Source organism: Phoca vitulina, unplaced genomic scaffold (assembly GCF_004348235.1).
Source record: "Phoca vitulina isolate PV1807 unplaced genomic scaffold, GSC_HSeal_1.0 scaffold19, whole genome shotgun sequence".
In the NCBI taxonomy this organism is placed as follows: domain Eukaryota; kingdom Metazoa; phylum Chordata; class Mammalia; order Carnivora; family Phocidae; genus Phoca; species Phoca vitulina.
The window spans coordinates 20,476,541-20,499,184 of NW_022589722.1; the positions used below are offsets into that span (position 1 = coordinate 20,476,541).

The 22,644-nt window shown below is 50.4% G+C and overlaps 1 protein-coding gene across 5 annotated transcripts in view; it reads right to left on the minus strand.

Annotated features, from left to right (window-relative positions):
- Positions 1–22,644, minus strand: part of SYN3 (synapsin III) — a 443,568-nt gene that overhangs the window by 11,127 nt on the left and 409,797 nt on the right. For 4 of the 5 annotated variants that reach the window (XM_032416355.1, XM_032416357.1, XM_032416356.1 and 1 more), the window contains 3 exons: positions 13,812–13,954; positions 8,947–9,021; positions 4,284–4,386 (listed from right to left, as the gene is read on the minus strand). In XM_032416355.1, the coding sequence (XP_032272246.1) occupies positions 4,284–4,386; positions 8,947–9,021; positions 13,812–13,954 (321 nt within the window). The remainder of the gene's footprint in view (positions 1–4,283; positions 4,387–8,946; positions 9,022–13,811; positions 13,955–22,644) is intronic. The other variant, XM_032416359.1, reaches the window with a different exon arrangement.

Below are 22,644 nucleotides of genomic sequence, written 5' to 3' on the forward strand. Positions count from 1 at the left end.
GTGACCACTAGATGGTGATGTTCTCCCAGCAAACACCCAGCCCAGCGCCTCTCGCTGGGAATGACTCCCGCCGAGACACCCAGATCCCCGCAGTTCAGTTTAATCAACTCTCTGGATTCAGTTCAATTCAGCCTACGTTTGTTGGGCTACAGAAATGTGACCAATAGCCAGGGAGCCTTTGCTGACCTTTTCTGCTCTTTTCTTTGGGGAGTCAGTCTCCGCCCCCTCCTTTCCCACCTTGGCTCCTGCCCAGGCATGGGGCCCACCTCCTGAACTTTGGCCCAAGGTCAAGGCTTTCCACAATGCCGGAAGCAGTGAAGGTGGGGGCTCAATTATGACCAAAAAATGACATGGGCTGGAGTTGACCCCGGGTTTGGAGAGAAGAGGGATGAGGAAAGGCCTGTTCTCAGGGGCTCTGGCAGAACATGTGCCTGGAGAGGAACATATTCCACAGGGAACGGCGTGCTTCTGAAGGAGGCAAAGTGCTTATATTGGGAGGGGTCCTGCGAGATCACATTTGCTCATCCCGCTCTTTTTGCAGATGGGGAAACTGAGGCCTAAAGATGGGAAGGGACTTGGCCAAAGTCACACGGGCCAACCATGCAGGTGATCTCCCCAGGCATGGGCAGCCGTGGAAGGTCTGGAAGGGGAGTGAGGGCTAGGCAGGCACTCTCTCCCCTCCTCCATTGTGGGAGTCCGGGCCTGTTCATCCACCCGACGGCCGTCAAATGCACAGCCTTGTTTCCCCTTTTCCCAAGCTCTGGACTCACCAGGTTCTCTCTTCCGACCGGGTCCTTATCTATGCCCATTCCCTCCGCTCACTCTTCACTTAATTCCTTCTCATCCTTCCTGGAACACGAAGCTAAGCCCTTCTTCTCTGACCGAGCAGCTTCTAACCAGCTGCTCATCTACACCCCTGCTGTCCTCACACTGGTTGTCCCATCAGAGAGCTTACCCACAGTGCTGACCTCTCCTGTTTACCTGTGTCTCTCCAACCAGACCGTGAGTCCCTGAGGTCAGGGATGGGCCTGGAGTCCTGATCAACAGATATGCCCTCAACTCCTACGATGGAGAAATGAAAGGTCCTTGCAATAAGTCCTGCTCATAATGATAAGGATACCAGTGTGTGCTGTGTTATTAAGCACTTATTAGGTGCCAGGCACTGTTCCAAGTACTGGGTGTGGATGATCTCGTACAAATCTCAGAACAGCTCTTGGAGGCAGGTACTATTACCATCTTCATCATAATGAGGAACCTCAGCGTCAAACAAGTAGTAAGTTCAAGGACACATTGCTAGCAAGCCACCGTCCTCCATTACTCACCGAGCACTGAACAGCTCTCTGTGGTGAAAACCGGGAACGGGAACCTGGAATCCAAGCCTATGTTCTGCTATAGACTTGCTGTGTGATCTTGGGCAGGTCACGTTTCCTCTGTGGGCCCTTGTTTTCCTCAACCGTAAATTGAGGGGTCTGGGCAGCTGTGAAGACCCTTCCAGGTGGGGCTTTTAGGGGTCTATTTGTCTAAAGCACCCACTCTGGTTGGGAGGCTGAAAAGCAAACTCAAGGATGTGAATGTTGATTCTAGCACGGTCCTGAGAACTCTCCTCGAATTGAGCTCCTTATGGGTTGGGCCGGAGTCCTTGGCATTCCAGATCTCAGTGCCCGGCACACAGGCAGCCTCTTGGTCTATGTGGGCTGAACTGAGTTATAACTGTGGAGTCTCTCTGGATGGAGACAGGCCTGTCCTTCCTCCCCCTGACCCTACCCATCATCTTCTCTTCCGGTTTCTGTTTCCTACACTCCCTGCTGTGGAAAACAGCCACCACAAGGAACCTGAGGTCAGAGCATTTTGGAATCCCCCATGGTGGACAAAGCCAAAGGAAGTGGACATTCTGGTCTCCCCCAAGGAAACATTTTTCCAGTGAACAATATCATTCCCTGGACAGGCCATGGAGGACAAGGTCAAGGGTCCTTCCCCTGAGTATTCTACTGTGAGGATCTTCACAAAACATGTCATACAAATTTTATGTTCTCTCCACAGAGGTGGCTGAGGAAAACAGTATTTTTGGATCTCTTCCGCCTTTTTTTTTTCCTGAGTGGGGAAAAATACCTTTTATCTTCCTGGTAGCAAGCTCCCCATCTCCCTTGACCCTGCTGTAAACCCAAAAGTAAGGGAAACAACTCTGCAATGTTTCTGAGAGAAAAAACAATCTGAAAAGTCATCTTTTTTTTTTTTCCTGGAACATTTTGAGAAGTTGTTTTCTTGTTTTTTTAAAGTCCAAACCCACTAATTTTGCTTTTTTTTTTTTTTAAATGTAAGAGGTCTTTCATCCATGACCCTCTGAATGTCTGGAGGCAGGGAGCCTGGGCCCACGAGTACAGGCTTTTATTTCCTCAGAACAAATGTTGAGAAAACTCAAATAGGCAGGCGTTCTCGGGGCAGAGAGAATGCAAGGGAGAAGGGGCTAAACTCACGGGAGGGAGGGGAAGGGGAGTCAAGGAGCCCTTCCTCCATGATCACTGTCACCTCTCTGGATGGGAGCTCTAGGAGGAAGGGTCCCTGCCGCCATGGTCGCTGCTATATCCCCATCACCCGGCTGGGAGCCTGGCGCCCCGTGCAGGGGCTCGTTAGCCAAGGACAGATGGCTGCGTGTGTGCCACAGCTGTGAGCTCGTGTCTGGTGGTCCCTGTGAGGAGATGCAGACGCAGGGGGGCCGGAGCGGTCTCAAGAGATGCAACGCCCCAGGCAGGAGGCCCTGGGTTCCCCCCCCCCCCGCCCCGGGTCCAAAGCTCCCAGGGCATGCTCAGGAAGGCGGGAAACTCGTGCCTCCAGGAGGCAGCCTGGCTCTGGCTCAGGAGCAAGTGTGCTCCTGACCCCTCCAACACCGCCTCGGAGAAGGGGTTCCTGGGTTGGGGGCGGTGCTTTCAGTTATGGTGGCAGCCAGTTTTCCAGAGCAGGATGGACCCTGCAAATACAGATGTAGCTCATCCTGGGAGTTTTCCGGCCTCTCTGCGGAGGGTAGAGGGACGGTGTCCATCCAAGGGTGGCCCCTCCCCGGGCAGGCTGCCGATGCCCTCCTGGTGTGGCTGGCGGCAAGCAGCAGGGCTCCCCACCCCCCCGGGGAGTCACCTGGCCCTGCCGCGCCGCGGGGCCCAGGGAGCGGCGAGGCACGCGGGCCTGGAGGACGAGCTGGCTCCTGGTCACCCAGCCATGTGCTTGCCATTAGCCGCCCGCAAGCCGGGGAGGGGGCGACTGCAGGGCTCTCCGTCACGTGTCTTGGCCTTGTGTCAGCACCGCCCGTCTGCTGTGGCTTGAGAAGGCCTCGGAAGGGGAGCCCTGCAAGGGGCTGTGGGGGGTGTGACCTCGGAGACGTGTATTTGGGGAGAGAAGGGAGAACTCTGAGGCCAGAGGGGCATTTTCAGGGGAAAGCTGTGTGTGTGGGCAGGGGAGAGGGGTTGGGGTGCAGAGGAGGACTGTGGGACCAGGAGGGACGGTGGCGGGGGGCAGTCCTGGAGGAGAGAGGGAGACGGTGGGATTGGGAGAAGCACAGAGGGGAGTTGTGGGGGGAGAGGGGGACTGTAGGAGCAGGAGAGGACAGAGTCCTGGAGGAGACAGGAGGACTGTGGGATCGGGGGAGCACTGACAGGAAGTCAGCGGGGGAAGAAGAGTGTGGGATTAGAGGTATGGCCTGGAGGACGGCAGGGGGCTGTGGGACCGGGAGAGGCATGGGCTGCAGGAGGGTTGTGGAGAGACTCTCTTACAATTCTATTTCCCTCCATCTTTCCTTCCATTCACACCCCTGCAGTGCTGTGTTCCCTGGGTTCAGTGTCCTCCATGACTTGTTTTTCATCCTCTTTCCCCACCACACCCCATGTCCGTCTCGGTCACAGCTCTGTCCCCAGAGCCACACCCATGCCTAGGCCTGGGGAGCCCCTAAGGACAAGTGTGTTGAACAGACAGAGGATGGAATCTCTGCGTGATGACTAGGGACACGTGCCCTGTTTACACACGTGGACACAGAAAATTCCAGAGGCCCAATGGCGCACAGTCTTGCTGACTCGTGGCCTGATGCGCTCCCCCTGCCCTCAGGCCCAGGGGTCGTCAAACTTCATGTCCGGAGCTCAGAGGCTCGAGCTGCTGCCGAGGGAGGGGGTGGGGAGCTGTGTGAGGCCGGTGGGTGAGAAGCCCTGGGAGCCGCATGTGCCCAGGCCCCGGGCTGGGACAGAGCCGAGCGCGCTGGAGCCCACACGTGGGCCCTGTCCGTCCCGCACGCCCGCCCTCACCTCAATGATGTAATCTCTGCCGTCCTTGCCGTGCACGGCCTTGACAGCGCAGACGTCCAGGCCGCCAAACATTTCTGAGCAGCTGTCCACCCACAGCCTGTACCTGCAGGGACGGACAGACAGACAGACAGACGGTGAGCATCGGGGGAGGGAGCAGGTAGGGGGAGCGGAGGGAGAGAGAGAGGTGGAGATAGATTGAGAGACAGGGACAAACAGGCCCCAGGACAGACAGTGCCGTGCGCATGCATTCGGAGATGGAGAGAGGTGGTCAGAAATAACAAGAGACAGAGATGCAGCGAGAAAGACAGACAGACGGAGACAACAGAGAAGCAGTGGGAGGGACAGACGGGGATACGAAGGCAGAGACACAAATGGACAGAGAGAGAGACAGAGAAAGGAGAGGGACTAGAAAGGGAGCCAGGAAGCAATAGAGAGAGAGAGAGAGAGGAAGGATGAGGGGGAGAAGGAATGAGGGGTGGGAGAAGTCCCCCAGGACCCGGCTGGCTCTATGGCAGTGGGGAGCTTGTCCCCATCCGGAGCCATCCTGGACACCCGGCCACTCCTGCGGTCCTTTTCCCTTGGGAAAGCTGCTTGAAGGGCTCAGAAATCCCTCCCAGGCCGCCCTTGGAGCCCCAGCGACCATGCTGACCATGCTAGATGAGAGCCTGAGGGAGACAAAGGGTGCATTCTGCCCTGAGCCTGGGGCAGGCAGGCGGGGGAGCCTGGCAGGCTGCTCTCCAGCCCGGGCCTGGCCCTCTGGACCCAGTGCTTATGTTTCCTTTCCAGCCACTTGAGGGCTGCAAGGTCAGTTTGCTTTGCAGGGGAAAGATTTCAGCGCTGGACTCTGACCCTTGCAACAAGGAGATGGTTGTATCTGGAGAAGTCTTCCCGGGCCTGCACTTGGCTTCCCTTGTGGTGGCTGGATTTGGGAGTCACAGGGGACTTTGTGTCAATATTCTTGTTTCTCTCCTCACTCTCCAGGGTCACTCGGGGCACGCCTGCTCTGAGATCTATTTGTGTCTCTGAGCCATAAGGCCTGGAATGAGGAGAGATCATGGCCGGCATGCTCTTAGAACTAACTCTCTCATCTTAATGGCCAAGGCCCACTGAGGCCCAGAGAGGGAGAGTGGCTTGGCCAGGTCACACAGCAGGGCAGAAATAGAGCCAGGATTACACAGATCTCCTGGTCCCTTGCTCAGTTTTTTCATTCAACTGTAGCAAGGAGCATGCGAGATCACAGAAGGAAAAGGAAGGATGACAACTCACACCTTTTCAGCTCCTGATAGGTACCAGGCCTTCTGTGGGGGTTGACCCTTCCTTCTCTAACCCCCACCACAACTCTGTCAGGAAGGTTGAACCCATATTTCTGATGAGGAGACTGAGGCTCAGAGACCTTAATCAGCCACAGTGCTGGCTTCCAAACCTAGATTCTGTCTGATTCCGCAGTCCAAGCAAGCCACCCTTCTTGTCAGTTGGGACACATTGCAGCCTGTTCTCCCTCAGCACGGGAGACCAGTGACCTGGAGTCTTGCTATTCATTTCCTCAATAATTTTGGGTAAGCCTCTTCTTGAAGCCTCAGTTTCCTTACCTGAAAAATGGGAAGGCCTAGGTATGATTCTCATTGTGCCTCAGAATTACCAGGAGAGTCAAGCAAACATACACAGAGTCAACACTCAGATTTGGGGGCCCTGCCCTATGTCAGAATACTCTCTGTACTTTAAAGCTTCTCATGGGATTCTCATGTGCAGCCACAGTTGAGGACGACCCTTGGTTCTCAGAGCTCCAAGAGCCCCCCGGGCTCTCCGACCAGGGTCCCTGTATTTGGCCGCAGTGGCTGACTGGTGAGGCACCTTCAGTTTAGGAAGACCTGTGCCCTGAGACACCCCCCTAAATCAGGTTTCTTCTCAATGGAAGATGGAAGTCTGGACCAAGACCCAGAGAAAACTGGTTTCTAGAGGCTATTTTCCAATGATGAACTTCCAGAATACCTACTGGCTGCATCCCATGGGGCATAGCCCCCCCACCCCTTCCCAGGGTTAAGGAAGGGGCTTCATGGGTGGGGCAGTGTGGGAGAGACTGGAGAACATGGGTCCATGGTCCCCTCCAGCCGGGTGGGACTAGCACCAACCAAGCCACATTGCTGGTTTTGCCGAGGAGGGATCAGGCTACCTGGCAAACAGGTAAGCCAGGTGGAAAGAGGAGCTGGGGCCCGTTTATGGGCCCCCAGAGATTCCCCCCGTGGAGGTGGCATTGGGAAGCTCTGTCCCAGGCTTTGCGAGCACTGCCCATGACTCTACAGAAGCGGAAGTGAATCCCAGGCCTAAGTGGATGTGTGCCTGAGGTAGGCCCTTGCAGGAATGGCCCACGTGACCTGGAACTGTGCAGAGCAGGGGATATGGTGGCCTGCTGGGGCCATCTGTGAGCAGCTCATGAGGCTTCACAGAAGGCTGGGCTCACATTCTGGAAAGGCCATGGAGAAAAGGACCACGATGTCCTGTGGATGCTCACTGGGGGAAGGAAATGACTGCCCGGACCAGATGATTCGGGTGGGCAAGGTCATGAGCACACCCCTCCCTGAGACTAGCTGGCACAGGCGGGCTCCCAGAGCGAGGGCCGCAGCTGACCCCTGGGGCTGACAGGAAGGAGAGGCAGCCCCTCCTCGTGATGCCTGCTACTGGGGGAGCTACCGAGCCTCCGTCTCCCGATCAGCCTCTGGCTGATCACCTCCAGTTAACACCTGGAGCAGTTCAAAAAGGTTATTTAACTTGCCTCTGGTAACCTAGCCTGGAAGGGACAGGACCACTCGCTTTCGCTCACCTCCTGCTTCTCTGAGCCCCCGAGCCATCAGTTCCAGGAAGGGAGACACCATGTCCGTCTTGTTTGCCACCATTTCCCCGGGGCCTCGCTCAACACCTGGCTCCCAGCTCATGCTCAACAGATGACCGACAAGGAAATGAAGGAATGCCTCCCAACTCCTACTCATTCTTTTTTTTTTTTTAAGATTTTATTTATTTATTTGAGAGAGAGAGAATGAGAGACAGCACGAGAGGGAAGAGGGTCAGAGGGAGAAGCAGACCCCCAGCTGAGCAGGGAGCCCGATGTGGGACTCGATCCCAGGACTCCAGGATCATGACCTGAGCCGAAGGCAGTTGCTTAACCAACTGAGCCACCCAGGTGCCCAACTCCTACTCATTCTTTACAAGGGGACTGCAGCACCACCTCCTTCAGGAAGCCTTCTCTGACCTCACCCCTTGCTAGTCTCACTGGCTGCCCCTTCTCTGGGCTCCCTCTGCAAACACCCACAGCTTACTGCCACCCCAACATACCACACTCGGTGTCCGACGTTGACCGCGGAGCCCGGAGTGGACCTCTGTAGATTGATTTCCCCTCCTGTCCTTCTTGATGTTCCATGGCGTCAGAGCCCACCCCGTCTCCCTCTGTCACTGCTGCCACAGTGCCTGGTCCCACCGCAATCTCCAGGGCTGGACAGGTGACATGGGCCCCGGCAATTGCACAGGTGCCGCTCCGAGGCCGTAGTGATCGGCTCACGGATGGTCCTGTGACCCAAGGCAGGCCACTCCGCGAAGAAGGCTCACTTCCAGTCTTTGGTTGAGATGGTTGGGAAAGAGTTTTGTCCTGCGGGCCTTGACACCGTCAGGAGGGAAACCTGGAGCCGCTATGCGCCCCCAGCTGAGCGCGCTGGCCGGAATGAAGCCAATGCAGAAGCCAGCTGAACTGAGGTGTGTGGGGATGAGCCCTAAACTTACCTAGAGCTGCACCTCTGGAGTTTTCATCGCCACAAGCCAACTGACCCCCTCTTGTCTCTGACCAATGAGATTTGTGTTCTGACGCCCCAATGGACACAGAGTCTCTGAAGGGGAGGGCTGGATCTTTTCATCTTGATTCCTTTGGTGCTTGGCACAACATGGCATGCAGTCGGCACTCAATGAATGTTCACCCAACAGATCTTTCTGACCCCAAAGCCCACATGCTATCCACTCTCGTTGCTTGCCTGCACGCAGAGGTCACGGGGCCGCAGGAAAGAATGTGTGTGCCCTGCTGGCCCCGGGAGCAGGTGACTGGCCCTTCTTCAGGTGAGGAGAGCTCCCAGCAGTGCTTAAAGGAAGAAAGACCTGAGGGACCTTTAGCCAGAGTGCACATACCACATTCATGATTCAGTGGAAATAACCTCTTCCTCCTGACACTGAGCTGAAAAAAGAAGTTGGAGAGAGGAATGGACATTCCAGGAGCCCTGGTGCCCTAATATGGATGCTTTCGTGTACCTGTCAGAGCACAGAAGGGACTGGTGAGGACTCCCTGCTCTCTCTGCAGTAGCTGGGCAGGGCTGGAAAGACCCCCAGACTTGGAGTTAAGACATCAGGGATCTACTCTCAGCTCTGTCACTGATCAGCTCTGTGACCCTGGACAAGTCACTTTCCCTCTCTGAACTTGCTTCTGCCATCTGTAAAGTGGGATTATAATAACATCTACCCTGCAGGGGGTGTGCAATAAAGAGTTGCCATGTCTGGGAAAGTGCTCTGTGGGTGGTGAGGCCCTGGCCGGAGGGTGAGGCGCCATTCCTTACAGGCCTCTTGTTGTATCCCTCCCCCACCTCCTGTCGGGGCTGCTGCCGCGCCCTATCACACCTCCTCTGTCTCTTACCTCTCTGTCATGGCCACCTGCTCCAGCATGGCAGAGCCTGTGTTGGCCTTCCAGTTTCCAGAGATGGAGGTTCTCCTGTCTCAGAAAAATAACACCGAGGGCATTAGGACCCCTGTCACGGCTCCGCCCCTTCCTTCTTTGCTTTGGCTGCTAGGATACTCCAATTCAAATATCTGGCTCACGTTCTGGCATGTATTGTTAGGGACACATCTTGCCCCCAGCTTTATTGGCCTGTTTTTTATTTTCCTTTATGCTGATTGTCTTATTTACTTGTTGGATCTTATGTATTTTTTTCTAGGCTGCCTTGGAAATCCAAAGATTATTATTTTTTTCCTTTTTTTAAATTTAAATTCAACTAGCCAATGTATAGTACATCATTAATTTCAGAGGTAGAGTTCAGTGATTCATCAGTTGCATATAACACCCAGTTTTCATCACATCATGTGCCCTCCTTAATGCTTGTCAACCACTTACCCCATCCCCCTACCCACCTCCCCTCCAACAACCCTCAGTTTGTTTCCCATAGTAAAAAGTCTCTCATGGTTTTTCTCCCTCTCTGATTTCTTTCCATCCCATTTTCCCCTCCCTTTCCCTATGATCCTCTGCGTTGTTTCTTATATTCCACATATGAGTGAAATCATTGGTAATTCTTTCTCTGATTGACTTATTTCGCTCAGCATAATACCTTCCAGTTCCATCCATGTCGATGTAAATGTTAGGTATTCATCCTTTCTGATGGCTGAGTAGTATTCCATTGTGTATATATACACCACATCTTCTTTATCCATTCATTTGTCAATGGACATCTTGGCTCCTTCCACAATTTGGCTATTGTGGACATGGTTGCTATGAACATGGGGGTGCAGGTGCCTCTAAAGATGAAATTTAAAACATGTCTACACCATCAGATGAAATCCCCCAAACCTTGGCCTCTTGTTTTTGAAAAGAAGAACTAGGGTAGTAGAGCTATTAGTGATTCTGGAATTTCTTGAGGGCTCCAAAATGTAGGAAAAATGATCCATGGAGAGAACTGATCACTTTTTCATGGTGAAGGGCAGGAAGGCCTCCTGGCCTCAATACCTTCTCTGTTTGCCTTTTCTGCTCCAGCAACACCAACCTCCCTTGCGGTCCTCCAGTGCCATGGTTTTTTCCTAGGTCGAGGCTTCTAGATACATTCTTCCCTTTGCCTGATCCAGTCTTTGTCTCCATCTTTGCCTCCCTAAGGACTACTCATCCTTCATGTTTCATATGAGATGTGACTTCCCAACAGCCCACCTCCCCCAACAAGAGTAAATGCCCTAAACCAATATTTAGTCATGCTAATCTCACCTGGAATGACCACTTTAGTGTCCAGTCTTCCTCGAGGGCCAGGGACATGTCTGACTCACCCCCGGCCCCCACAGTGTCCAGTGGGACCTGGCATGTAGTAGGTACCCAGTAACTAAGTCAGTTCAGCCCAACTCGATTCAATTCAATTCGGCAAACACTCACTGGGCCACTTTATGTCCTGGGTACTAGGCTTGTCTCAGTGACCCCATCCTAAGGCTGCTTACTACCAGGAAGGGTGGACCAGTTTAAAACCACAGTAGAGGCATGGTAAGGTTAGCAGCATACCCGAGTAGTGAAGAGCTCGGGGAAAGCAGAGGAGAAACCAGAGTCACTCAACATGACCCCAGAAGGTAACCACTGAATGTGCCTTGGAGAGTGGGAGGGTTGGTATAGTGGGATCTGCATGGTGGCAAGAGAAGGGAAGAACTGACTTGAGTCAGACAGATGCAAGGCTGAATCTTGGTTCCAGCATTTTCTGGCTGTATAACCATGGACACCATCTCGGAGTCTTTATTTTTTCCATTGGTAAAATGGGAATGATCTCCATCCTTATATATTGTGTGGACTAAAGGAAATACTCCCATAAATGTCTTAGTCCAATGGGCACTGCCATTATTTGTCAGTCAGTGGAGACAAGAAAAGAAGGCATCGCAATGCCAGAAGCAGCAGGAACACAAGCCAGATTGCTCTCCTGCCAAGAAAATAGCAATGGTGAGAGTTGCTGTTCGATGGGTGCTTTCTCTGTCTGAGACATGGGTCAGAGAACCTAATGAGAGAGATATTACCATTATTACCATTCCCACTGAGCGGCACAAGCCATCAACCCATATCTGAGGAACTCCATGCTCTTAACCACGACTCTCCATGGCAGAGCCCGTCACAGGCTGGGGGAAAAGACCCACTTGGCCGAAATGTGATGCAACTGCTTGAATGTAGGATAGAATGAGACTGTGCCAGAAGAGTCGACCTATATTGCAAATGTATGATGTCGACCTCCTTGCTGAAGAGGGTGGGGGTGGGTGGTAAGGTGCGGACCCACATAAGCTTGGACGAGAGTGGAGGCTGTCTGACTAACTATAAGGGGAGCTGTACCTGAGCACTGCACTGCAGTGGGTAAAGCTCTTTCCCACGGGGCTCCACGTTCATGGTTCTGCAGTTGGACTGGGACTGAACACATAAGTAAATGGATGGCAGCTGGTAGGAGCCAGGATTTTCCCTGTTGGAGTGGGAAGTTATAAATAAGCAATCCGGGAAGGCAGAAGTGAATCACGTGGTACTAGAGGAAAGTCAGAGACGTCAATATGAGCCCTCTTTAGCTCTAGATAGAGCTGGATAAATATAGAAATAATTACAGATACGTGTGCATGCATGGGTTAAGGTACACCCATGTATTTCCTAGCTCTGTCTGCTGAGAAGCCCGAGTAACAATGACACCCCAGTAGCAACAAGCACAGAGGCCTGAGTGCAGGGCAGGAAGTGGGCCAAAAGGAGGTTGAATGGTCGGGGGGTGGGGTGGGGGGGCCGAGAGGATGCTCTACACTGAGGTCTGACACGAACCCGCTCCCTCGGACAGGGGCCAAGGCAGGGTCCAGGAAAAGTCATAAATAATGACAAACTGGAGCTGCCAGGGCACAAAGGCTCAGCATAAAGAATGCGGCAATGAGCTAATCTTCAAGAAGAGAAACTAGGACAAGGTGTCGTCAATGTCAAGTGGAAACGCGAACAATGAGGAGAAGAGGGAAATGATATCATGACGGATGGTGGAGACCTCAGTAATGCACTGGAGTGCTGCACTGGAATGTCCCCCAACTCATAGGGGGCAGGGAAGAGCCGATCTTATCACCCTGAGGGCATCTGAGATTAGAGACAGGTCTGGCCTGGCTCATGGGTGGCAGAGAGTAATTGGCAAGACAGGGCAGAAGTATTCCTTGAGAACTGGCTCTATCCCTTTCCTGGGAATCTTTCCTTAGAGGTCAAGTCTAAGGAAAGTCTGCCTTTCAACTTGAAAGAAGAGGTCTGCCTCTTCGCCAGCTCCCCAGGCAATGGCAGAGTGGACTAGTTGTGGTGAAGACTGTGGGGCCCTCAAAGCCTAAAAGGACCATCTGGCCCTTTATGGAAAAAGTCTGCTGAGCCCTAGTCTAGGCAATGCAGGTAGAGCAGAAGCAATCCGAGATAATGCACAAATGGATGTGTCTGGCTGTGGTCAATAAAACTTTATTTACAGAAACAGGGGGCAGCTGGATTTAGCCTGTGGGTGGTGGTTTGCTGACCCTGACCTAGAGCACAAGCTCCACTGTGCAAAAGCATGCAGAGAGATTTCCAACTGTCCCGAGCCCGCCATGGCAGCCCTCGGATGGGGAGCCGTGCACATGGCCAGGGCTCCAGGAAAGCTTGGCAACTGGGCACTGGTTAGCTCTCTGGGGTCTTGTCATTTCAAGGGGAACCAACAACAACATTCCAAAGTGAGACACAGAGAGGCCTTGGAGCAGATAAGCCCTCCCACCTTTTCAAGAAGTCCCGTTCTCATGACCACAGCCGCTCGAGTGTGAGTCATCCTCTGCCAGAACCACCCCTGGGCTGAATGTATGTGTTGGATTTTCTGGCATTCATTCTTCTTTCCTTTGTCACAACACCTCTATTCCCATTGGGGGCTGACCCCACCCATATTGCTTATCATCTTGGTGGGACTCTCCATACTGGTCTTCTGCCCTTCTCCAACCAGTAAGCCTGTGATCCAAGTTGGATTAATCCGCCCCGTTTCCGTGGAATCACAACCTTGAGTTAAGCACTGAAAGTGACTCAGGCAGATTCATTTCCCAATTGGGGTGCCATAAAGATTGTCTGTTGCTCTGGCCACCCAGATTCCTGCAGCTGCCTTGGATTCTAATAGTTCTGAAATTGACAGTTGAGTGGATTTGTTTTTAGGGTTTCTGATCATTCATGCCTTTCTAATAAATTCCCTTTTGAAAACTCCATCAAAGCAGTCAGGTGTGGTTTCTGTTGCTTGCAGCTGGAGAAATCTGATGTCATCTCCTAATTGGTCCTACTAGTTCCAGAGAAACCCCTCTGCAGCCCATGGCCCCAGAGCTAGCTTTTTATAAGTGCAGGTCAGATCATGCCACTTCTCTGCTCAGGAGAGAACAGAACAGAGCCCCAAACCCTCAGCAAGGCATTCAAGGCCCTCCTTGATTTGTCCCCAAGTTTCTCTTTCAGTCTAGTCTCCTATGGTATACATACATATATACTTGAAGTCCCCCCAAACATGCCAAGTATCTTTCTTCCTCTGGGAGAAGCAGCTCTCTTTGGGTAGACAGATTTCTACCCTGGGATAAGCTGTGAGAAAGCATCAGCACTTAGCCATACTGACCAGAGAAGAGAGGCAGTAAGTGGACATAAAGGGAGAATAATGAGGTGCTGAAGGGTCTCTGCCCTGCAGTGGAGGAGACAGGGCTGGACGTACATCTCTAATGGATGTTCCTCCTACACTCTCCTCCCACCCTCCCTCCCAGCAACCGAGGCCCTGCCCAGGGACTCACATGTAAGCCTTGTAGTTGGATCCGATTTTCTGGATGCGGATGTCGTACTTGGAGTCAATGAAGGCCTCAGTGGTGGCGTAGGTTTTGGCCATAGCCACCATGCTGGTGATGTCCTGGTAGTCATGCTGGTTTTCTACTTTGATCTGTGTGGGAGGATCAGGGGGTGAGTGCCAGCCAGCCAGCCAGCGTTCATGGAGCACCTACCCAATGCCAGGTGTTCTATATATATAGTGACCTTGAGGAAGTCACCTGCCTAGCAGGGGAGACAGACATAGGAAACAAGTCATTCCACTATGTACCTGTAGATGAGGAAGGGAACATTCCATTGGGGTTGTCAAGAGAATCTTTACAGAACAGGTGAACTCTGAACAGGGTTTGGAAGAATAAGTACAATTTTCAGCAGGGGCATTTCTCTGGAGGATGGAAGGGATGGGTAAAGCAGAGGCCGGAGGAGCCACATGGGGACGTGGATGGGGAATACCCAAGTGGTTCAGACTGGCCGATGGGGCTGGAGGATGAGGGATGGCTAAAGTGGGTTGTCAAGGAACAAACCTTGGGGGACCTCAATTGCTTTGGTAAGAGGCTAGAATTTTAGCCTGAAGACTCTGGAAAACCACTGGAAGAAGTGGAGGAGTTTAAACAAGAAAGTAGCCTAATTTGTGTTTTAGAAAAATCCCTCGTGCACTGGGTTTTATACGTAACTAATGAATCGTTGAACACTACATCAAAAACGAATGATATACTATATGTTGGCTAATTGAATTAAAAAAATCCCAAATCCCTCAAGTAGTTGCATGGCAGGTTGTATGGTGGGTTGAATGTGACATGGGGTAGAGACCAGTTGGAAAAAAGGGAGTATATGTGTGTGTGGTATGTATGTGTTGGGTGTGTGCATGTGGGTTGTATGTATGTGCAGTTTGTGGGGGGACATGTGTGTGGTGGTGGGGAGTATATGTGTGTGGCATATGTCATATGGGTGGTGTGTTGTATGTGGTGCTTGTGTGTGCAAGCAGTGTGTGTGTGCATGCGTACGTGTGCATATACACTGGACAAGGCTGGTTGTGCTCAACCCAAGGCTGGGGGAGAAACTCACACTGTTTCCTGGGCTGAGGCCAGGAACATGAAGTGGTAACTTGGGGTCAAGGACAGGTCCCAGGAGAACTTCCAAGGCCAAATGCAGGGGATAAGGCCAAGGCTCTGTGACCTTGATCTCAAGACAGAACACAAGCTGACTGCCACCAGCTGTGGCCAGCTTGGAGTGCTGCCCCCTCCCCTGTCACCCTCACCTGGACAGCAGAGGCGTCTGATGTTGGGCCAGAGGCCCAGACCCCCTGGAGGGGGGTTGGCAGGTGCCGAACAGCTTGTGCGGGAGGCTCTCCGGTGCTTACAATCTCTCCTAGCCCTCTCCTGCCTCCCTCGGAGCCTCACCAGTGCCCTGACCACTCCATCCCTGTGGGATGATGCACACCCACAACCTCACAGCTTACAAAGAAGTTTCACAGCTCTCTCAGGGGACACAAAACAAGATTGTGAGGCAGGCAGTGTGGGCATTATTATGGTCATTTAACAGATGCCAAAACATATTTCTTGCCCCGTCCAAGGCCATATGGCAGCTAAGCGCAGAGCTGGGAAGGAAGCTCAGGACTCTAAGAGCACAGCTGTTCTCCAAACCATCTTCAGGGTATCTATAAGTGCACACCTGCTGTTCCACCCTAACAGATGGGAAATAATGATGGGGAGCGAGGCTTGGCACACCTTCTCTCTTCTTGGCTCTCTCAGAGTCCCTGCCTCTCAGCGATGACGCTGAGTACCACTTTGTGGAGAAAATAAGAGTGACCAAGCAAGAGTTCCCTATTTGCCATCCCTTTCCAAGCTCACCAGCTTTCCCGCTTCGTCTTCCAGGCGGCTGTGCGCCCTCTCCCACTCATGGCTGAACTTGCCCTTTGTTCTAGGTCTTCTAAGACTGACTGCTCACTGCCCCCTCCTCCTTCAGGAATAGGACCCTTCAGTTTTATCTGGCATCTAGTCTCTCAGCTAAAGATTGCTTTGTTCCAGTCTCCCTCCTAGGTAGATGCGGCCACGTCTCAGAATCTGGTCAATTAACACGGGAGTGGATGTGCTGTGGGCAAACTCTGGGTGGTGCCTTTACCACAAAGGGAATCTTCCCGGTCTCTTTTCCCTCTTCCACCTGGCTGGGATCTCGGACCACAGGATGGAAGCCATATATGTTGAGGATGGCTGAATAATAAGGTGGATGGAACCTGGATTCCCAACACCATGGAGTCCCCAATCCACCCTTGACTGTGCATGTTCAGACACTTACATGAGAAAGAAATGGACTTTAATCTTGTTTATGTCACTGTTATTTTTGGTCTTCGTTAAAGCAGTCAAACTATATTTCTGCCTTGTATTTTTTGTCTTTTGCTCTCTGTTGATTCTTTATCCTTTGGGTCAACATGATCATGGGCCCTCCATTCTCCTCAAATTGTTCCTGCTTTTCAATACCCCAGGTACTCCCTGCTCTTTGTCTCTACCTCCTCATTTCCCACTCACCCCTAAACCCACTGTCTTCAAATGTCAATCCCCACCACTCCACTGAAACTGATTTGGCAAAGATCACCTGTCACCTCCTCGCTGGCAAATCCAATAGCGTTCTTTAGATTGGCATCCTGTTTGGCATTCCACGACATCTGAAATTGCTGAGCTTTTTGAAACTTGGTTTCTACACCACTACTCTCTTCTGGTTCTCTTTTTTCCTGCCAACTTCCTCACTTTATTGCCTCCCCCTTCCTCCAACTTCCCCTCTTATGATCAGAGTGTTTCATCTTCAGCCCATGTTCGGGGTCCAGTGGAGAGAGTTAGAGTTACCAAAATGAAAGAATGGGTGGTGGTGTGGGGGAAGCTTGCAGGGACAGCTTGTCTAATTCAGTTTTGTCCCTGGGTGGCTCTGGAAAGGACCAGAACTTCTTCTGCACCTCAGTTTCCTAGACAGCACAGCATACATAGCAGGATGTCTTGGACACTTCCAGCTTTCCACAACGTCCATTCTCTTCTATAGTCATGAAGCACCCCATTCTGGGGGCAAGTGACCTCCCACAGAATAAATATCAGACTTCCCCATCTCCCGGACCCCTGTGTGTGCCCATGTGACCATGTTTTCTGTTTCTGTGAGCAGAAGCGGAGTCCGTACTTCCAGGCCTACTATTAAAGGGAAAGGGAGGCTTTTGCTCTTCTTGCTAGATGGTGTGGACCATCTTTGACATTGTGGCCGAAGAACAACACCCCAGGAATTCATGATCAACAAGATGGAAGGAGTCTGGGTCCTTAAAACCAAGTAAGTTCCGTGAGAGCCCTGGGCTGCTTTCGCCCAGAACACTGTGTGTGAGAGAAGGTCCTGGCTTATTTAAGCCACCTTAGGTTTTTTGTTACACAGCTGAACTTTGTCCTAGTTATTATAGGAGCCCTAAGTAAATATCTGTTGAATGCATCATGCATGCATTCATCTCTTCACAGAATAGACAAAAGAGAGCAAAGAGAGACAGTGTAGACATAGAGGTTTAATGAATTAATTAGTATTAATTAGTGTCAGCCCAACCTCTCCTTGTGCACCTTTTCTGGGTGGTTTGGGGTGGGAGTGCTCATCCTGCCCTCTCCAGGAGTGAGGATATAATCCCGGTTTCTTGTATACGGACTCTTCTAAAACCCCAGGACAAGCCCTGGCCTGTGTTCCTGGCAATTTTAAGTTCTTTTCCTTACAGGGGGCCTTCAGATTGTGCACGTCTGGGCCCTGTAAAGCCCAGCTCCACCGATGTTTTCCTCCCATCAGATGGTCAGCTTCTCGAGGACAGATGACGTGTCTCCCCCACGAGTCCTAACACAGGTGCGCGGCACAGATGTGCCCAGCACGGTTGCTGGATTGAATTTAAGAAGACTCGATAAAGATCCACTCGTAACTTGGGGGGGGGGGCAGGAGAATGGGAGGAAGAATACAGTGGGAGTTTGGGAAAAGGCAAAGAAAATGTGTCTCCGGAAAACTTGTCTTTTCCAAGGTGAATTTTTCTGCAACTGCTCAGACTGGATTCTGCACTCTAGGAGGTTTATCTTTCTATCGTGAGAACCCAATCAAATCAGGAACTTCGGAAAAGCGGGCAGGGGGCCTGGCCGGGTGTGGTGGGTGCCGGAGGGGACTCTGGCATGGTCCTCAGGCAAAAGGATAGGCGGGGTCAGAGAGCACTGGGGCCAGGCAGCCACAGGGATGAAGTGGCTGCTGGCCTGGGGAGGGAGTCTTGGCTCTCTGCTTTATTTATTAGCTGGAAACCCCTCCAAATGTTCACAGAGACAAGCTGAAAACAGGAAGCCCTAAATGAGCTGTGATTCAAGATTACCCATTTGCTGCTCTGGGGACCTGCAATGGGGTCACCATGGGCTCCCTGACTCCGAAGCCTCACTCCCACGTCCCTGCCTCCCTCTCCCCTCTTCTCCCTTCCCTGTCTCTTCTCTTCTTCTTTCCCTCTTTCTCTGCCTTCCTTGTCTTCTCTCCCTCTCCCCTACACTGCTCTGCTTGCTCTTGTGTGTTTGTGTGCACGCATGTGCGTCGTCCTGAGGGTGAGCAAGGTGGGAGCATGGAGACAGAGAGGGCGGAAAGGGAGAGAAGTGGGAGAGAGGGGTCAGGGCACAGTTCTGAATCTCCTTGATGGGATTCACCTCAGAGGCCTCCTATTCCAGCCTGAGATGGGAGAGTCATCTTCTCCATCTTTGGTAGACTGTCTTCATTTGCTTGAACACCTCCGAGAAGAGGGAGCTCACTACTGGACAAGGAAGTTAATTTCCCTTTGGGGAACTTGTTCTGCTGTATATTACGCCCAGAGTGAATGAATGGTCCCAGTTATTGATCACGAAAGGGAATTCTCAGCCCTCAGCCTTGTGTCTGTTCTTCACGTACTTGAGGAGAGCCAGCCAGGTATGCCTAAGTCACTCTCTTCCTTAACCCACCCTAACAGGAGCAGGTTCCAGACCCTTTACTACCTTGAAATGCTCTCATTTGACAATCTACTCAACTATGTGGTGCCCAGAATCACACCTGGCTCCAGATGTGGTTTCACCAGCCGAGACTGGAGAAAACTGTCACCTCCCTCCACGTGGAATACATCTGGCAGACTCCTGCCTCAGAGCCTTTGCACTTGCTGTTCTTTGCTTGCGTGGCCCACACCCTCACTTCATTCAGGTCTCTGTTCAGAGCGGTCTTCCCTGACCCCCAGATGTGCCTCGACTCCTCCTACCCGGCACTCCTCATCCACCATACCCTGCTTAATTTTTCTCCTTGGCACTCCCCCGCCCACACTTCACACCATTATTTGTTTATTTGTTTGTCATCTCTCTTCCTTACCATTCTATTAGAATGGAGGCTTTGCAAGGCCACTGCTGGATTTCAAGCACTGAAAACAGCATTCAAGGGGCAACAAGCACCCAATAGATTTGGTTAATGATTGAATAAATATATCTAAGTGTTGCCAGGTATGTACTGAGTGCCCATTATTATCCAGATAATTACTGGATACTATGCTGGAGGCTGAGGATGCAATAGGGAAAAAGATATTTATGATTTTAATCCAAATGGAGCTTTGAGCCTATTCATTACTTGCCCCTATTAATGCGGCTTAATACAATGGTAGTTTTTCTAAGATCCATATGGAGCTTGCGCTAAGCTAATGTCTCCAGGTCATTTTGAAACACGAGATCCTGATAATTCAGGTCTCTCCGTGCGTGGACCTGAGTGGCTTTCAATCCCAGAGCAGGACTTTACATTTCCCCCTGTAAATGCTAAAGCTCTCATGTTCTCATCTGTCCCTTCCTCTTCCGATATTGACTCTGTCATCTAACCTGTTAACTACCCCTCTCAGCTCTATGTCAATCATGATTTCAGTGCCCGCATCCTGTACCTAATTCCAGCTGTTTGACCTGATTTAAGTCATTTCTCTTAAGCTTTAGTTTCCTTATCTGTTACATGAGATAACAACTGCCTTGTAGGATTATTATGATTTTTAAAAAAGATTTTATTTATTTATTTATCTATTTATTTTAGAGAGAGGGAGAGAGAGCTTGCGCACAAGTGAACAGGGGAGAGGGGCAGAGGGAGAGGGAGAGAGAGAATCTCAAGCAGACTCCCTGCTGAGCATGGAGCCCGACCCGTGGGGCTCGATCTCACCACCCTGAGATCATGACCTGAGCCGAAATCAAGGGTTGGATGCTTAACCAGCTGAGCCATGCAGATGCCCCAGATTATTATGATTTTTAAATGAAATTATAATGAATGTCAAAGTACCTACCCAGCATGGTGTCTGGCACCTAGTAGGTACTCAGTAAGAGTTGGTTCTCTTTAATTAAATAATTGTTGTGATTCTTTGTTGACACTGAACCATCAATAAACACTTTTTATACAGTTATTTACATAATTATTCATCCAGCTACAAGACCTACCTCCTGTATAATCATCCAAGTTAATGAGGAAAAGTTCTTTTTAGGTTGATTACAGCTAATAAATGCAGAAGGAGTAAAAGAACTAGGACATCATCCTTCTGCAATGATCGCCCTAATGCAATAATGGATCTAGGCAACAGTGATCAATGTAAGACCCTTGGGAAAGGCTGATAGGGAACTTCCTAATGTGTGGATCAGGCAGATGACACCTGAACTCACAGATCAGTCTTAAATCCCAAAAGACAGTTAGAGATGACTATGTCTACAGATGTGCAAGGGAAACACCCACTACCAACTGGAAAGTATTCTTTTTTTTTTTAAGATTTTTATTTATTTATTTGACAGAGAGAGAGAGACAGCGAGAGAGGGAACACAAGCAGGGGGAGTGGGAGAGGGAGAAGCAGGCTTCCCGCCGAGCAGGGAGCCAGATGTGGGGCTCCATCCCAGGACCCTGGGATCATGACCTGAGCCGAAGGCAGACGCTTAACGACTGAGCCACCCAGGCGCCCCAACTGGAAAGTATTCTTGCCAAAATCCAGAACCTGAGCCACATCAAGTCTCTATAGTCAACCACCAATTTATAGAACGTATAGGCAATAAGAGAACACCATGGATCTGTAATCAAATTCAGACTGTAGAAAATTCTACAGGAAAATGACCTTTTTTCCCCTTCTAACAAATAAGTGTCAAACAAACCAACCACAGGAAAAGGAACTGTTAAGTATCAAAAGAGACTCATGTCATACCAACCATGTCAGGTATGAAGACCTTGTTTGGATACAATGAGAATAAACCAATTAACAGGAGACTATTGAACACTGACTATGTATTAGATGATATGAAAGAATTATTACTAATTTTTTTGTATCCTAATGGTATTTGTCTATATTAAAGGAAAGAAAAGGGGTCCTTATGTATTACAAATACATACTAAAATATTTATAGGTGAAATTATGTGATATCTGAGATTTGCTTTAAAATAATCTGGGGATCCAGAGACAGAAAGTAGGTAAGGAGTTGCCAGGAGCTGAGGTGAAAGGAGAATGAGGAATGACTTCTGCTGGGTATGGGGTGATAAACATGTCTTGGAATTATATAATGGTGATGGTTCCACCTTGTGAATATACTTGAAAAACCACTGATTCATACACTTTAGAAGGATGAATTTTATAGAATGAAAATGATAGATCATTTTTAAAAAATGAAAAAAGTATCCAATGGTGTTTGAGAGGAAGTGTGGAGTATATAGAACAAAACTGACCATCAGTGAATAATGGTTAAAGTTGGGTGATTGTTACACGGGGGTACACTTTACCATTTTCTCTTCTGTTGTGTATATTTTAAAATTTCCATAATAAAAGGTTAAAAAAAACAGGACTGAAAGAGAAAGACAAATAAAAGTGAGAATGTAAAACTGTGCTTCAAATGAGGTTAAATGCCCACATGGTAATATATGGCTAGGGGGGTGACCCCATTTGGTTGTGTTCATTCTTTTTTTTTTTTTTTTTGAGAGAGAGTGTACATGGGCATGATCAGGGAGAGGGGCAAAGGGAGAGGAAGAGAGAGAGAATCTCAAGTAGACTCCCCACTGAGTGTGGAGCCTGATTCGGGGCTCAATCTCACAACGCTGAGATCATGACCTGAGCTGAAATCAAGAGTCAGACACTTAACCAACTGAGCCACTCAGGTGCCCCACCACCATTCTTGGAATTAAAATCCATGTGACATCTCCTGGGCTCCTCTTATAGAGGACACTGATGTGTAACAAATGCCAACAATGCTTTCTGATGTTTGATGTTTCCCGTAATACCCCTTAGTGTAGGCTCATGTACTTGTGTCATCTCCTTTTTTTTTTTTAAAGATTTTATTTATTTATTTGACAGAGAGAGAGAGAGAGACAGCACAAGCAGGGGGAGCGGCAGACAGAGGCAGAGGGAGAAGCAGGCTCCCCACTGAGCAGGGAGGCCGATATGGGGCTCGATCCCAGGACCCCGGGATCATGACCTGAGCCGAAGGCAGACGTTAACCAACTGAGCCACCCAGGCACCCCTCGTGTCATCTCATTAAGATGTGAAGAAAGCAGTTTTGCAGATGGCCAATAAATACAATCCAGTGATCACTCTGATCCATTTGTTATAGTTTATTTTTTATTCGAAAAACCAATACATACACACACAGCAAATAAATAAATTAATTAATTAAATAAAATAAAATCTGGGAAAAAATAAGTATGTCTTCTACTCTAAACCCCAAGCCCCCTGGTGAAAGTATTCTTTGTACTCTTCTGGAAATATTCTATGAATATCATATTGTAAGAGGATGTAAAATGAGTCTCTTCTTGTCTGTGTGGTTAATT